General features: G+C 57.1%; 1 protein-coding gene across 1 annotated transcript; it reads right to left on the minus strand.

The window, feature by feature from the left end:
• Positions 1 to 4,744: 4,744 nt before the first annotated feature.
• Positions 4,745 to 15,676, minus strand: LOC138687479 (immunoglobulin lambda-1 light chain-like). The gene is made up of 4 exons (XM_069795098.1): positions 15,571 to 15,676; positions 15,150 to 15,437; positions 6,933 to 6,974; positions 4,745 to 5,227 (listed from the first exon to the last, which is right to left on the minus strand). The coding sequence occupies exons 1-4, from the start codon at positions 15,614 to 15,616 to the stop codon at positions 4,905 to 4,907; spliced, it is 699 nt and encodes a 232-aa protein (XP_069651199.1). The 5' UTR covers positions 15,617 to 15,676; the 3' UTR covers positions 4,745 to 4,904.
• Positions 15,677 to 16,642: the final 966 nt, after the last annotated feature.

The following is a 16,642-nucleotide window of genomic DNA, read 5'->3' on the forward strand; positions in this document are numbered from 1 at the left end:
AGTGGCTCTCCAGCCCGGTTGAAGGCTTGTTATGGGTAAAACTGGCTGGAAATTTGCCGTGCTGCAGGCGGTGGGGGAGTATGGGAGCCCTGGGGGGGCCGGGGCCACTGATCTATAATTCAGCAGGTTTTTTCCTTGACAGTTGCTGCTTACAGAAAGGATTTAGCAAAATCTTTTAATCAATAATTGGTGAGCTTTTCTGTCTCCAGAGTCAGAGATGTGCCTGTGCTCTGCTCGCCCAGACCTGAGCCCAAGCGAGACCCCGGCTTGTGGCTCAGCAGAACTTGCCCCGAATAGCCTGTGCAAAGTACAGTGTCCTGTGGCTGAGGGACAAGCATTACCTGTGGCACGTTGAGATGGATTTCAAGCCCTGTGGAAAGGGTTGTCCTCCCTCCCTCTCCACTCCCCATCAGCTGCACCACCCCCCCACCCCCCCCCAAATGTGGAATTTAGCAGGGTAAAACCTGGCAGTGTGTCTGGGACAGGGGCTCCTGTGTTACCCCGTCATTCACTCCAGCCTCAAACGGTGCTTAAGGGCATGATTTGCCAAATACTGGAATCAATAATTACTGAGGCTTGTGCTTTATCAGCGGAAAAAAAAAGTGAGCATCCTTCTTGGCAGCCGTTCTTGGTCCTTGGGGCATTTTTGGCCAGCAGAAACCCAGGCAGCCGCTCTTCTGGGTGAAAGCCCTGACAGCACCATGAGGCCAGGGATGAGGATTCCACGGGCAGGGGTTTGCCAGGGAATAATAACCTTGCTTCAGCGTGGAAAGGGACTCAGCTCCAGGGCAGAGGACCTGGTGCTGTCTCTGGGTCTGCGTGCCCCAGCAGCGAGCTGGGATGGGCACATGCAGCCACACTGCAGGGACCCTCACCTCTTAGACCCCCTACCGCAGCCCGGCAGCCCCCCAGGACCAACTCTGCCGGCTCTCTGCCACTGCGAGCTCTGTCTGCCCAGGAACCTGTCTGTTAGGGGAGGTCCTCTCAAAACATGGCAGGACAGATGGCTCTGTTGCCCACCCTTCCTTCTCCTGGCTCCGGTGCAGGCTGAGCATCATGCTGCTGGCTTCTTCTCTGGGGCCACTGGCAGCCCAGGGGACTACGATCCAGCCTGGCCATGGGTTTGACCTGTGGGGATGGGCTTTCCTGGGAAAACCCCGAGCCTGTCACCCCACACATGGGCAGGGATGCTGGGACTGCCTCCATCAGCCCAGTCCCCTGTGCAGGGCGATGGGAAGGGGGTTTGCCCCATGCACGGGGCTGTGCCACAGCAGGGTCTCCCTTGCCTGGCTGGGGAGCAGGATAAAGCCAGAATAAAGCTGGAATAAAGCCAATAATGTTGTTTTGGAGCACGAGGTACCTCTTGGCACCTCTTGTGGGGTCTAGGCCCTGCTGCCAGCTCCCTGCCAAAAAGCAGGAGGGAAGGAGGGCCGAGACAGACCAGGGCTCATGTCCTCCCCTGCCCCTTCTATCCGTGCCCTGTCAGGACTGCACAGTGCCCATGGCCCCCGCAGGGCTGGCACACATCCCGCAAGGGCTGGCACGCGTCCCTGAAGCTGCTTGGGGTGCCTGGGGAAGGCTCGTTGCTGTCCCCTGTTGAGGACAAAACGCCTGGTGGAGCTGGGGAAACCCCAGCAGCCCCGGAGCGGGGCACCCCAGGGTGGCCCCGGCCACAGTGTGTGGGGGGTGATGCTTTGCTGGGGGTGGAAGCGGGGCTGTGCTGCAGGGGCTGAGCCCCTGCCTGCACCAGCCGGGATGAGCCCCTTCGGTGGCACGCAGGCAGTCCGGCAGAGGCCTGGGGAACTCGGTGCACCTCCCAGTGCCCTGCAGGGTCACCGGGCAGCGAGAGAGAAACGGCGGCCACAAACAGCCTCGCTGCTTGGCAAAAGATGATTTTAGTGCACGTGGAGATAACGGCAGCACGGGAATGGGGTGGAGGGTGCAGGAGACCCGGCCATCCACGCAGAGCCAGCGCAAGCTTGGCTGCAGTGTTTGTCGGGGTGATGCCTGGGTGCAGGAGACATAGGTGGGGGATTGGTTTGGGCATGGGGACGTGGGGTCGGCGTGGAGCAGGGAGCTGCTGTCTGCAGCAGCAGTGGGGAGGGATGGGGACAGGCACGGGGATGCTGCGCCAGTCGGAAGCCTCAGGCTGGTGCTGCGGATGTGACTGCGGACCCGGAGCTGGCTGGAGAGCTGCACGTCCTGCAGAAATACAAGCTGGGAAAAGCACCTTATCTGAGTAAATAGCAGCATCTTCCCACCAGAATAAAGTCTTCTGAACTGCTAAAACACTGTGTTGCTGTTGCTGCAAGGTCCCCGGTAGTGCTGGGGGACACGGGGCTCCTTTCACCAGGAGCAGGACCACTGCTTTGTTCAGGCCATCACTGCCTACCCTGGCACGTCCATGTGAGGAAGAGATGGATGAAAGAAACTTAATTCCACTCAAAGTTCCTCTTTGGTATTTGCTTTCCTGAGTTTGGGATTGCTGCTGCAGTGCTTGTTCCCCTCGAGGAACCGCTCCCTTAGACGTTTTGCCAGACAAGGAACAAAGCAGAGAGCAGAAACTGCCCCCCTTGGATCTTGTCTCATAGAGTTTGAGTTAGGCAGAAGATTTTTGGTTTTGTTTTGGCTTCATTTCCTGAGAAATCCTCAAGTGGTTGCTGAACGGCTGGGTAAAAAAGAGCATTAAAGAGCCGGGGTGGGCAGCTCCATCAGAGCTTTCTGGGATGGATGGAGGCATTCGGGTGGATAGGATGATGCTTGGGTGGGTAGGACGGATGGAGCTGTTGGAGTGGGTAGGATGGATGGAGGCGTTGGGGTGGGTAGGACAGAGGGAGGCATTGAAGTGGACAGGACAGAGGCGCTGGGGTGGACAGGACAGATGGATGCAGCAGGGAGGACACACAGCCGGCAGCGCTGCACAGAGCGGTGCTTTCTCCTTGCCGGCTGCTGGGGTCTTTGCCTCAAGCAAGGCCAACGTGGGGAGTGCCCATCCCATGGTGAAGGTGTTGGCTGGCCCCCGGCCTTCCCAGGGCAGCTGATTGCCAGCAGGAGGCACGGAGGAGCCACAGTGGTCATGGGGGTCCAGGTCCCTGGGATGGGCACAGGGGCTGCCCCGAGTGGGGCTGATCGATCTCTGTACCTCGCTGGGGGGTCACTCCCCATGGCTGGGCTCTGGTCATCTCTCCTGTGCCCCAGTATCAATACATCCCGGGGGATAAAGGAGTTGAGAGCAGCCCTGCAGAGAAGGACTTGGGGGTACTGGTGGATAAAATGCTGGATCTGAGCTGGTGATGTGCACTTGCAGCCCGGAAAGCCAACTGTATCCTGGGCTGTGCTGAAAGAAGTGTGGCCAGCAGGTCGAGGGAGGGGATTCTACCCCTCTACTCCACCCTGGTGAGACCCCCCCCTGCAGTACTGCATCCAGCTCTGGAGCCCTCAGTACAGGAAAGACATGGACCTGTTGGAGTGGGTCCAGAGAAGGGCCACAAAAATCACGAGAGGGCTGGAACACCTCTCCTATGAGGACAGGCTGAGTTCGGGTTCTTCAGCCCAGAGCAGAGGAGGCTCTGGGGTGACCTTATAGCAGCCTTCCAGTACTTAAAGGGGGCTTATAAGAAAGATGGGGCAAACATTTTAGTAGGGCCTGTTGCGATAGGACAAGGGGTAATGGCTTTAAACTAAAGGAGGGTAGGGTAGATTTAGACTAGATATAAGGAAGACGTTTTTTACGATGAGGGTGGTGAAACACTGGCCCAGGTTGCCCAGAGAGGTGGTAGATGCCCCATCCCTGGAAACATTCCGGGTCAGGTTGTACGGGGCTCTGAGCAACCTGCTCTAGTTGCAGATGTCCTTGCTCGTGGCAGGGGTCTTGGACTAGATGACCTTTAAAGGTCCCTTCCAACCCATACCAGTCTATGATTCTGTGTCCCCAGAAGGCACCTGCAAGGACACGTGGCAACCCAAAGCCTGGTGGGGGCCAGGCACCCCACTGGCACCAACACAACCTGGGGAGGAGGACACGGTGGGGCCGTCCCCCCTTTACCAAGAGGCTGGCGAAGGGGCATCTCCCCCACAACTGCACACAGCGTGGCTGGGTGCTCCCATCCCTGGGGTCGCTTCTGGCAGCAATGATGGGGTGACTGTAGCCAAGCACTGGTGCTCTTGCCATCGCCGTGGCCGTAAGCCGCTTTATGTGCGGGGCCGCAGGGAAATTTCCCAGGGATGGCACGATGGTGTGTGACTGGGCACGTGGCACACGGGGGGGCCCACGCTGCTGTGGCACAGGGTGCAAGGGACAGACTGGTGCACGTGCGTGACTGGCGGCTACACCGGCACCCCCCATCCCAGGGGACACGTGGGTGACTGAGGAAACGGGGACAGAGCCAGGGCTGGCCAGCAAAGGGACGTGGCTGGCCACGGTCCCACCACAAGCCACGTGTCCCTGCAAGGGACCTGGCACCCAGAGGCCAGCGGGCAAGGGACAAGGATGGCGCAGCCAGGGCCACGTGCTCGCAGCTGGCATGGGGGCTTAGACCAGGCTGCTGCCCCAGGTTGCTGATCCCCTGGTCTCAGCAGCGCCAGGGGGGTTCGTTGGGGTCCCCCCAGGGTGAGCAAGAGCTGCAAGGAGCCCCAGCGACACGTGTGTGTGCCCGCACGCGCGTCTGCGTTCCCATTCCACCCTCCTCCATGGTGGGGCGATGCTGGCGGGAGCGGGCGCGTTGGAAGGACACAGAGACAGGGATGCTGAGCCAGCGCTAGTTCAGTGTCGGTGTTTATTCGTGTGACACTCAGGTCAGGGGTACGGGAGCAGGGGATGGGGGGACATGGGGAGAGACATCTGCGGTGGGGGGAGGCGAGGGGGCTGGCGAGGGGCCGCCTAGCACGGGGAGGTCCCGGCGGCGTTAGGAGCACTCGGATCTCTTCAGGCTCTTCTCCACATTGCCGGCCTCGTGCGTGACCTTGCAGGCGTAGGTCTCGTGGCTCTTCCAGTCGGCGGCACTCAGCGTCAGGTAGCTGCTGGCCATGTACTGGTTGTTGGTCTGCCGCTGGGGCTGGCTGGTCTCGACGCCGCTGGAGAGGGTACGGCCGTCGGCCGTCCAGGTCACCTGCACGGCGCCGGGGTAGAAGTCTCCCAGCAGACACACCAGGGTGGCTTTGCTCTGCGTCGAGAGCTCGTCGGAGGACGGCGGGAAGAGGTGGACGCTGGGGGAGGCCTTGGGCTGGCCTGCGAGGGGAGAGACAGTGGTGCGGGGTCATGGGGGAGCCTGTGCCCCGCACAGCCCCCTGCCTGCCTGCCCTGCCTGCCCCAGCTGGCACTGCCCAGAAACTCCCCGCTCCCCCCTCAGCTCAGAGTTTATAACTCTAATGTATCTAGATTTGGGATACATTTTTATATATATATTTTTATATATATATATATATATAAAAATATATGTTATATAAATAAATATATGTGTAATACACATACATCCCATATATACTTGTATATATGTTATATATATACTATATGTCTATATATATGCACATATACACATTATACATTAAAGATATCTATGTATACAGCTAATATACATCATATATGTGTATATTATATATTACATATATAAAATATACAATATACTACATATATAGTATATATCATTATATAATTATGTGTATAATTATATAACATTTATATAATACATATTTATGTATTTATATATTTTTAATATATAAAATACCTATGTTATATATCTTGTAACAGACATATGAATATGTATGTTATATATATTATAACATATATATTATATTATATATTATATATTATATATTTTATATATACTATATATTATATATAGTATATAATTATATATACTATATATAACATACATATTTTTCTATATATTTATATATTTATATTATAAATATATAGAACAAAATCTCTGGTTAGTTGCCATAAACCCATTTCTTTCCTTTTGCGAGGCAATTTTTTAAAATATCAAAGTTTCAAAGACAAACCATGCTGTTTTCTGCCCAACTCTACTTTCAGACACTTTCAGACTTGTCTCAGAAAAAGTACAACTAAGAATCACCCGAAAGAAGACAGAGAAAAGATATTTGGTATTTCTGAGGTGGTTCTGCTGCCTCCTCAAATGTACAATGTCTCTATTTCAAAATCAGGTGGACTCTGCCATTAAAAACTTTCTGCTGAAGAAATTGTCAAACTACATTTTTCTCGGTCTTACGCACTTAGTAATTTGGTTCAGATTGGGATTTTTGGCCAAATTCTTCTAAAAATTACAAAGACAGACAAACATTGTTCCCAGCAGCATTTTCAACTCAATAATCTCCATTCTTAACACGGCTTACCTGGACAACGAGTTCTTTAAGATACCCCTGAAAAATTTGGGTTAAGATCCCGGCGACATGCCATTTTAACACAAAGTCAGATGCGACTTTAGCCGGCTCGCGGCCAAAGGACGGGCTGCCATTTCGCAGCGCCCGCACCCTCGGCTGCGGGACGCCGCAGAGAAGACCCCGTTCCTCACTGAGGGTGACAGACTTAGTCCTCAGGACTAAGAGTTGAGGACTTAGACCTTAGACTAATGACTAATTTCTTTAACAAAGACAAAAGTTTACTTTCTTAGAGACCTAAACCTAAGTTTCTGAAATAGGGTCCCTGAGACCTCAGACACATTTCCTGGCCAAATTTTAAGGTCTTTCAATTGAGAAAATACCCCCCAATCCTCCATGGCACACACCAGAGACCTCCAAGTCCGCAGGGACAAGACACAGCCTGCAACTCTGTGCCTAGTGCCCATCTCTGAACTGGCGGCAGACCCCAGCCCAGCGCCAAGTCCGAGAAAAAACCCCAAAATCACCCAAAAATCGACAAAATGTCACAATTTCGTGGTGGGGAAGAAAAGACCGAGAAGAAGTCGGCGACTCACCTAGGACGGTCAGCAGGGTCCCGGCCCCGAATACACCACACAGTGATACAGAGCCATGCAAAAACCTCCTGCCTCCTGGCAGGAGCAGTCCTGGGCCCCTGTGGACGTGGCAGGATGGGGGTGATGGGATAGAGACGCCGCAATGGACACAGCAGGATGGAGGTGATGGGATGGAGATGCCCCCATGGATGCAGCAGGATGAAGGTGATGGGGTAGAGATGCCCCGCTGGACACAGCAGGGTAGATGTACGGTGCTGGACGTGTCCCGGTGGATGTGGCAGGACAGAAGTAGCAGGACAGCCATATGGGGATGACTGTGTGTCCTTCCTGGAGGGGCCATGGGGAAATGGATGGCCTTGGTCCCACCATCCTGCATGGACTGCGTTGGCTGGGCTCTCCAGAGCTGTGGCTGCGTCGTTGGCCGCTCCAGGGACACACTGCTACCCAGGACCGTGCGCCTCATATTCGTTACAAGCCCATGTCGCTGCCTGCGGTGTGGGGACGTTAATCCCGGCTCAGGAAGGGCTGGCGGTGGCTTCGGGTGCCCCTAAGGTGTGACAGGCAGCACTTTGCCTCCATCTGCGCTGCTGCCATGCAGGTGACTGTGGGCTGCCCTGGGGGGCACTGGCCACCATCCTGCCACCCCTCAGGCCACACCATGGCTGCAGCTGGGGCAAACAGGGATCACTGGCCATCGGACGGTATGCGTGTGAGTAAATCGCGTGAACAAACCATCCATCCACTCTTCCCACTGCCCAGAAACACCAGTGCTGGTGTAGGTGCTGCGGTTGCATGGGGGACCCCACCTCCCTGAGCTCGTGCCACCCTGCAGCCTGGCCCTGCTCTCCGGGGCAAAACCGAACCCCAGCACAGCTCACGTCCTTACCTGGGCAGGATTTTCGGTGCCTGGCGGGCAGGCGAGCCTCCTTGCAGCAGCTGTGTCAGGGTGCCCTGTGCTGGGGCAACCCATGGCAGTGGAGCGGTGCAGCCCCAGCTGCCATCCCGCTGCGCCCGCTGCTGCGCTGGAGCTCAGCCCCGCGCTCGGGGGTGGCCGTGGGGCGCTGGACCATCCCGCCGAGGGTGGATAAGCACTTCCCTTTGTCACACCTGGCATGTCGGCACTGGCAAAGGCACTGGTGCGGGGTTGGCTCCATTGTGGGGGAGTTCAGAGCCCCCCTGAGCCAACGAAACCCACCGGCCACGCCAGAGGATCAGGCCCCGGAATGCTTGCTGAAGGCACCTATTGCTGCATCAGTGGGTGATAACCAAAGGCCAAATTCACGGGGGTTTTTATTTCTGCCCTAACAGAGCTCAGCGCAGGTCTCAGTGCTTTGTGGCCCACCTGGTTTGGGGGGGCCGCATCTGCAGGCGGAGGGGAGGGCTAGGTGCATCAGCCAGCACTGGGCGCTGCAGAGGAGGAGCCCTAGCTGGCTGCTTTCTCCAACTTAATTTAGCTCCCACCTTTGGTGGGGGAGATCAAGCCAGTGCCTGGGACCAAACTCAGGGCTAGTGCAGCCCCAGTGCCTGAGATGTGCAATGGAATTTGGGGCAGGAGCCCAGGGAGGGAAGGCAGCAGCCAGCTGGGGACACCGGAGGACCAGCTGCAGACCATTGCAGGGCAAAATGCACCAACCCAGTGAGCTTAAGTTGTGAGAGCGAGCGGTTAAGCTCTCACCCATCGGGGTCATGTTTTGTTGTGGGGTCATGTTTTGTTGCAGGGTCGTGATCATATTTGACCAAGGGGGAAGGACTGGGAGATGTGGATGCAGGGCCAACACTACCTCAGGGTTTATTTGGATGATGCCCAGGATGGGGCAGGGCAGATGGGAAGGATTCAGGCATGGGGAGAAGGAAGGGCCCATATTGATGGCAGAGACTCGCACAGAAGGAGAGAACAGGGATGGGGCAAGCGGAAAAGCTCCGTGCTGGGGAATGTGATGCTCCAGGGCCAGGGTAGTCCAATCCCCAGTGGGGTTAGGAGCACTCAGATCTAGTCAGGACCTTTTTGACGGTGCCAGTCTCATGCGTGACCTTGCAGGCGTAGGTCTCGTGGCTCTTCCAGTCGGCGGCACTCAGCGTCAGGTAGCTGCTGGCCATGTACTGGTTGTTGGTCTGCCGCTGGGGCTGGCTGGTCTCGACGCCGCTGGAGAGGGTACGGCCGTCGGCCGTCCAGGTCACCTGCACGGCGCCGGGGTAGAAGTCTCCCAGCAGACACACCAGGGTGGCTTTGCTCTGCGTCGAGAGCTCGTCGGGGGACGGCGGGAAGAGGTGGACGCTGGGGGAGGCCTTGGGCTGGCCTGCGAGGGGAGAGACGGTGGTGCGGGGAGGTGGATGTGGAAGGAGGAAGGTCTTTAAAGTGTGGACACGGCTGTAGCCATGGGGTTTTGGTCCTGGTTAGTGTCTTTCAGTACAGCTCCTACCACCAGCAAAGGAGCTAATAGCTCAAGGTCTCTGCGGTCAGCTTATTTTCTTAATGTTCAGCCTAGCAATCTAAAAACACCAGTGTCCTGGTTTCAGCTGGGATAGAGCTAACTGTCTTCCTAGTAGCTGGTACAGTGCTATGTTTTGAGTTCAGTATGCAAAGAATGTTGATAACACTGATGTTTTCAGTTGTTGCTCAGTAGTGTTTAGACTGAAGGCAATGATTTTTCAGCTTCTCATGCCCAGCCAGCGAGAAAGCTGGACGGGCACAAGAAGTTGGCACAGGACACAGCCAGGGCACCTGACCCAAACTGGCCAACGGTGTATTCCATACCATGGGACATCCCATCTAGTTTAGGAACTGGGAAGTGGAGGCAGGGAATCACCGCTCGGGGACTGGCTGGGTGTCGGTCGGCGGGTGGTGAGCAATTGCCCTGCGCATCATTTGTACATTCCAATCCTTTTATTACTCCTGTTGTCATTTTATTAGTGTTATCACTATCATTATTAGTTTCTTCTTTTCTGTTCTATTAAACCATTCTTATCTCAACCCACGAGTTTTACTTCTTTTTCCCGATTTTCTCCCCCATCCCATTGGATGTGGCGGAGTGAGTGAGCAGCTGCGTGGTGCTTAGTTGCTGGCTGGGGTTAAACCATGACAACCAGCCCTGGAGGTAAGAGGCCCCAGCTGTCTGGAGGACACCCAGCATGCGTGCCTGCAGGATTCCCCATCACCAGCATCCCACAGCTCGGCCCTGTGCCACGCACGCGTGCAGCTGTAGCCGAGTCTCAGCTATGCTGCTTTTTGGAGGCTGAAGAGGCAGCGATCCTTCTGAGTGCCATTGGGAAATGAAGAGCAGCCTTGTCCTCAGCCAGCGAGCCCAACCCATCTGCTCAGACTTGAAGCCTTCCACGTCAACCCCCTATATATTTCCTCATCATACCATAAAGCATATCCGGGAGCTTCTCCTTAGGAGAAAGAGAAATGTTAAGAAATTTCTGTTTCATAAACTCCAGTATAATCTGGCTGTCTGGCAAATATATGGATATACTTTTACCCAGTAACTCCTGCACTCAGACAAGTTGAACGAGACCCACAGGATCAGTAGAGGGTCTGCAGATTTGAAAGCACCAGAAATGTTTTGCGAGCAGCAAAGCTCAATTAGCCCATAAAAACCTTGTTTCCTCCTGTCAAGGAAAGGCATGTGAATATGTTTCAGTGCAGTTAGACAGATGGAGGACACGCTACCATAACCAAATGGAGAAGTTGAAGAAAGAACAAAAACCAACACCACAAACCCCAGAAAGAGCCCATACAGCCCCCGGCACTGGAAAGACCATGCGTGAGCATTGGACTGACTTACTGAGGACGGTCCCCTGGGTCCCACTGCCAAAGAAAAAAACCTCAGTGACACATTGCTGTGCAGAAGGAGCCCAAGCAGCTGCTCATGCTCAGCCAGCAGCCCCTGCGCCCCGTCAACATGGTGAGGAGGCAGCCGGGCTCCCAGCCACTGATGCAGCTTGTGTGGTGCTGCTTGCTGGGGATGATGGAGCAGGGATGGTATTTGTGCATCCTCCCCCGGACCCGTCTCTCCCAAGGGATATCCAGCAGCTCTGCCACCGTTGGCCAAGGTCTTGGCTGAAATCGCCTGTCAGTCTCCCTCCAAACAACTCCCATATAAAATGCTCGTTGACTCACAAGTTTTGGTGAAGGTCCCCCTCAGTTTGGGCCAGTCTGCCTTTGGTGGCCTTAGGATCAGTCCCACCTTGTCCCTGGGGAGGGAGGTGGCAGCTCACCAGGTCCAGCTTCGCCCCGTTTGAGCACTGCAGCACTCCTCGCCGGGCCGGGCCGTGCGGAGATGCCAGAGATGTGCCAAGCGTGGGCAGCGTGGCCTGGGCTACGGGCAAGCCGGGGCCAGGGGGGTGCAAGGAGCATGAAGTAAAGGGCGAATGAGAGCAGCAGGTTCCAGTCCATGCATGTGCTGAGGGGGAACAAATGTTACTGCCAGGGTGAACGCAGTGGAGGGCAGGCAGCCCGTGTGCTGCTTGTCCTGCCCTGGGCACCCTCCTGCCTTTGGGAGCTGAAGATGGACGGTGCCGGAGGAGCCTTCATCACCAAGTGAAGCGCTTAAACCCATCTCACCTGGTTCTGCCAAGGTGGTGGATGCTTCCCAAGGCACCGGGGGTGGAGGATGGTGCTGCTCCATCAGCTAAACCAGCTCTGGAGCAGCAGGGAGGAGCAGCACGGACAGAAGGGGATGGCAGACATCATATATTTTCCTTGCACAGGAGACAGGGAAACCGCAGGTTTGTTCCAAGCACCCTGCCAGTGGTATCCCCTACCCACCCAGGAACTCAGCTTTCTGCAGAGCTGCCCGGGCCCATTTTGCATTCCCCAGGCTTCTACTCCTGGTAGTGCCCTAATCGTCCCTGTCTTCACAGCCCTTGGAGCCACAGCCCTCAGGTGAGGGCTCCCAGGAGCACCTGCCAAGGGCCAAGGTTTGCAAAGGGGGTTGGAGAGGAGGCATCAAAGGCTGTTGGTAAAGAGGAAGAGCTCGGACTGGCAGAAAAAAGCATGCAAGGGATGCGGGTGCCTACATACAGCTGCAATAGCCAAGGCAAAAATGAGCCAGGATGGGTTTCAGCTAAGACCAATTAACTTCAAATTCCCCAGGGAAGGCTTGGCTGCTGCTTTGTAAAGTGTTGTTCCAGCATGGTGCCAATCTCACAGGGCACCGGGTGCTCGGCTCAGAGCAAACAAGCTCTTGGAGCACTGAATTTCAATAGCGCCAACTTAAATTGAACTTGAAAATATTCAAATGCTGTGGTTTGTGCAAGTGGTTCTAGAAAGAGGCAGTCAATGAACCTTCTGAGTCACTAGAAAATAAATGATGCTTCAAAGATTTTGTCGTTTGAGGCACTTTCTGTTTCAGAGGTTTGGTTTGCCTCTGGATAGGCTTATGCATTGGTGCAAAGACTGAAACTAGAAAAAAGAAAAAAATCACTGAAATTGTCTGTGCAAAGCATTTAGCTGAAGCCAATGCCATCTACTGTGGATGACCAGTTTGTGAGCATTTCTCAGACTTTGATGGGGTTTCGGTTCCATTTTAGGGGATGACAATAAAGGGAGAACAACGTTCAGCTTGAAAGTCCAGCTTTTCTCCTTGGAGGGAGGTATGGAGGAGAACTGATGCCGTGCTGGATGTACCAGGGGTGTTGGTCCTTCAGCACCTACCTGACACGTGGCCTCGGCGGAAGAGGGGGCAGGTAAGGGGGTGCTAGTCACAGGGAAGGCACTGGGGAGGCTAAGCATGGCTGCTGTGTCCCAGCTGCCAGGGCTGAGAAATGGAGGCAACGCCACGCGCTCTCCGCTGCTGCCACGTGGCTCACCCAGACATGCCTGGAAGCAAACAAGAAGGGAAAGGGTAGGATGTGCCAAGCAGCCTTGCAGCATAAACCGTCCTGAAACTGCCCTGGCATGGCTTGTGCAAACACCTACCCCCAGAAATCGCTTCCTTTATGGGCTGAAATCAGCAATGGCTGGGGGGAGCTGGTGCCCAGTGCCCCAGGGCTCCTGGCGCAGCTGGGCTGGGAGGAGGACAGGGGGACACCCGGCAGGGCTCTGGGTGCCGGCCAGGGAGCACAGGGGACCTTGGACCTGCAGTGTGGGGCAGGGACAAGGCTGCTGGCCATCATCCCCTCCTCAAACGACCAGGGACAGGCACAGACCTGTGGCTCTAAGGGACGGCTGAGCCAGTACACCAGGGACAGCCACTAGCAGGGCCATGGTGGGGACCTGCCCCACCATCAAATGGGGACAGCACAGACTTCTGACTGGCTCCTGCAATGGTGGGAAGTTTTTGTATCACTTCCCCATTGCCCTGTGTCACCGTGGGAGCATTGCTGCTGCTGCTGCTGTGGCCACCACAGTAATAGAAAGCCTCATCCTCGTCTTGGACCCCAGTGACAGTTAATGTGCTGGTCGTGCCGGACTTGGATGCGGAGAATCGTGAAGGGATGCCTAAGGGTCTCTTGTCATTCCAGTAGATGACAGTGACAGGGGGATCACCAGGTGCCTTCTGCTGGTACCAGCCAATAGAACTGTTGACATTAAACCCAGAGCAGGTGATGCTGACAGTTTGTCCCAGGTTCACTGACACGGAGAGCGGCTGAGTCAGCGCTGCCTGGACCAGGGAACCTGGAGAACGAGAGGAGAAGACAGGGGTCAGCCAGTACCCCAGGAGCACAGCCCTCCCCGGGCAGTGGGACAGGGCCACTGTGCCCAAAAGCCCCAGCCGAGCGCAGCGAGTCTGGCCATGGCACCTGAGCTGTGGGCGAGCACAGCGAGGAGGAGAGGGGCCCAGGCCATGGTGCAATCCCACCAGCTCTGCGTCCCACGACGATGGGGCTCCTTCACTGACTCCAGCTCCCTTTTAAGCCCCTGCCTGGCTGGGGCACGGCCCCTCCATGCAAATCTGACTCCCCGCTCATGGCCGGATCCTGCCCGCGCCTCTCTCCCCACCTCCCTCCCCGTTGCCCGCCCAGCCCCACCACCCCAGATGCAGCGGGGCTTGTCCCCGGGCACAGAGCAGAGACACGTCCCAGCTCAGAGTCCGAAACACGCCAACACGGACCTCCTGTCCCCAGCCTGGGCCAAGTGGCCGCAGGGCCAAAGGGTGCAGGAGAGCTGGGCTGCTGGGGGCAAGGGGAGACTCGGGGGGCAGGCAGCTATTGCAGCTCCCATTAATGGCACTGGGACAACATCAACCCCCAGTACTTCCCACCCCACTTTCAGCATCTTTCCCTCCTACAGCTGTCCCAGGCTTCTATGGAACCCTCTTGCTCTGCTGCCTTCCTGCCCTGCCTCTTCCCCTGCCAGCCCATGACCACCGCTCAAGGCCTTTGCTCTTCCCAGGCATCCCCTCCCCAGCACAACGGGAATCGTCTGGCATTGAGCCCTGGGGCTCCAGCAAAACCTCCCCATGAGCTGGTCCCAAGGCCAAAGGGCCGTCGCTGGGCAAAGGCAGCCAGGACCAGGGCAGCCCAGGGGCTCTGCTCGCAGCCATCGGGGCAGACGCTACCAGCCCTGCTCTGACCCAGGGCACAGGGATCGCGGCTGCCGTTGGCAGCTTCGTGCCCAGCCCAAGAGCGGCTGCGCCCATGGGAAATGCCCCCCCACCCCGATGCCTCCCTGTCCCCTACAATGCCAGCCCCACGATGCCCGGTGCACAGAGAGCACGACAGGCACGGGCAGGGCAGGGCTGCAGGGGGGCTGTCTCCTTGCAGGCAGCACGGAGGGGACCCCCTGGAGCAGAGCATGTGCCCCATGGCAGGAGCCGCCTACGGGCACATGTGCTGCTCCAGCTCCTCATCCAAACAGCAGCAGTGGTGGCAGCAGCAGTCGGCACCCGAGGGGCCCTGGGGCAGCAGTGGGTTTGCATCTCACTTACTTCCCCAGTGCTGGGAGTCACCATGACCCTGATCAGCACTGGTGTCGCAGCCAGCACAGTAAGAGACAGCCTCTGGCTTGGCTTGGACCCCAGCAATGGGTAATGTGGCTGTGCAGAGTGCACGTTCCCAAGTGCTGTACCTACCCTCCCCAAATGACAGGAGACGGGCACAGACCTGTGGGTCAAGGGACGGCCAAGCTGGGACACCAGCCACAGCCACCTGCAGGGCCATGGTGGAGACCTGCCCCACCATCAAACGGGAACAGCAGAGACTCCTAACTGACTCCTGCAACGGTGGGAGGTTTTTGATTCACTTCCCCATTGCTCTGCATCACCGTGGCACCATTGTTGCTGCTGTCGTAGCTACCACAGTAATAGACAGCCTCGTCCTCGGCTTGGACCCCAGTGATGGTTAACGTGGCTGTGGAGCCAGACTTGGATCCGGAGAATCGCGAAGGGATGTCTGAGGGTCTCTTGTCGTTGTAGTAGATGACAGTGACAGGGGCACTGCCAGGAACCTTCTGCTGATACCAGCCATAGCTGTAGCTACTACCGGAGCAGGTGATCTGGACGGTTTGTCCCACGTTCGCTGACACCGAGGGTGGCTGAGTCAGCGCTGCCTGGACCAGGGAACCTGGAGAGGGAGAGGAGAGAGGGGAGAAGACGGGGGTCAGCCAGTGCCCCACCAGCACAGCCGTCCACGGGTGCTGGACAGGGCCCCTTTGCCCGACGTCCCCAGCCGAGCGCAGCGAGTCTGGCCATGGCACCTGAGCTGTGGGCGAGCACCGCGAGGAGGAGAGGGGCCCAGGCCATGGTGCAATCCCACCAGCTGCGTGTCCCCACGACGATGGGGCTCCTTTGCGGACCCCAGCTCCCTTTTAAGCCCCTGCCTGGCTGGGGCACGGCCCCTCCATGCAAATCTGATCCCGCGCTCGTGGCCGGATCCTGCCCGCGCCTCTCTCCCCACCTCCCTCCCCGTTGCCCGCCCAGCCCCACCACCCCAGATGCAGCGGGGCTTGTCCCCAGGCACAGAGCAGAGACACGTCCCAGCTCAGAGTCCGAAACACGCCAACACGGACCTCCTGTCCCCAGCCTGGGCCAAGTGGCCGCAGGGCCAAAGGGTGCAGGAGAGCTGGGCTGCTGGGGGCAAGGGGAGACTCGGGGGGCAGGCAGCTATTGCAGCTCCCATTAATGGCACTGGGACAACATCAACCCCCAGTACTTCCCACCCCACTTTCAGCATCTTTCCCTCCTACAGCTGTCCCAGGCTTCTATGGAACCCTCTTGCTCTGCTGCCTTCCTGCCCTGCCTCTTCCCCTGCCAGCCCATGACCACCGCTCAAGGCCTTTGCTCTTCCCAGGCATCCCCTCCCCAGCACAACGGGAATCGTCTGGCATTGAGCCCTGGGGCTCCAGCAAAACCTCCCCATGAGCTGGTCCCAAGGCCAAAGGGCCGTCGCTGGGCAAAGGCAGCCAGGACCAGGGCAGCCCAGGGGCTCTGCTCGCAGCCATCGGGGCAGACGCTACCAGCCCTGCTCTGACCCAGGGCACAGGGATCGCGGCTGCCGTTGGCAGCTTCGTGCCCAGCCCAAGAGCGGCTGCGCCCATGGGAAATGCCCCCCCACCCCGATGCCTCCCTGTCCCCTACGATGCCAGCCCCACGATGCCCGGTGCACAGAGAGCACGACAGGCACGGGCAGGGCAGGGCTGCAGGGGGGCTGTCTCCTTGCAGGCAGCACGGAGGGGACCCCCTGGAGCAGAGCATGTGCCCCATGGCAGGAGCCGCCTACGGGCACATGTGCTGCTCCAGCTCCGCATCCAAACAGCAGCAGTGGTGGCA

The sequence above is a fragment of the Haliaeetus albicilla genome, chromosome 10 (assembly GCF_947461875.1).
Source record: "Haliaeetus albicilla chromosome 10, bHalAlb1.1, whole genome shotgun sequence".
Lineage (NCBI taxonomy): Eukaryota > Metazoa > Chordata > Aves > Accipitriformes > Accipitridae > Haliaeetus > Haliaeetus albicilla.

Bases quoted from the DNA above. Each gene is read 5' to 3' on its own strand.
- LOC138687479 (XM_069795098.1), bottom strand. From the start codon at position 15,616: ATGGCCTGGGCCCCTCTCCTCCTCGCGGTGCTCGCCCACAGCTCAG. The intron at 15,438-15,570 runs GTGCCATGGCCA...CTCCCTCTCCAG, and splicing joins GGTGCTCGCCCACAGCTCAG to GTTCCCTGGTCCAGGCAGCG. The intron at 6,975-15,149 runs ATGGTGCCACGG...GCTCTGTATCAC, and splicing joins TAGCTACGACAGCAGCAACA to TGTGTGGTGTATTCGGGGCC.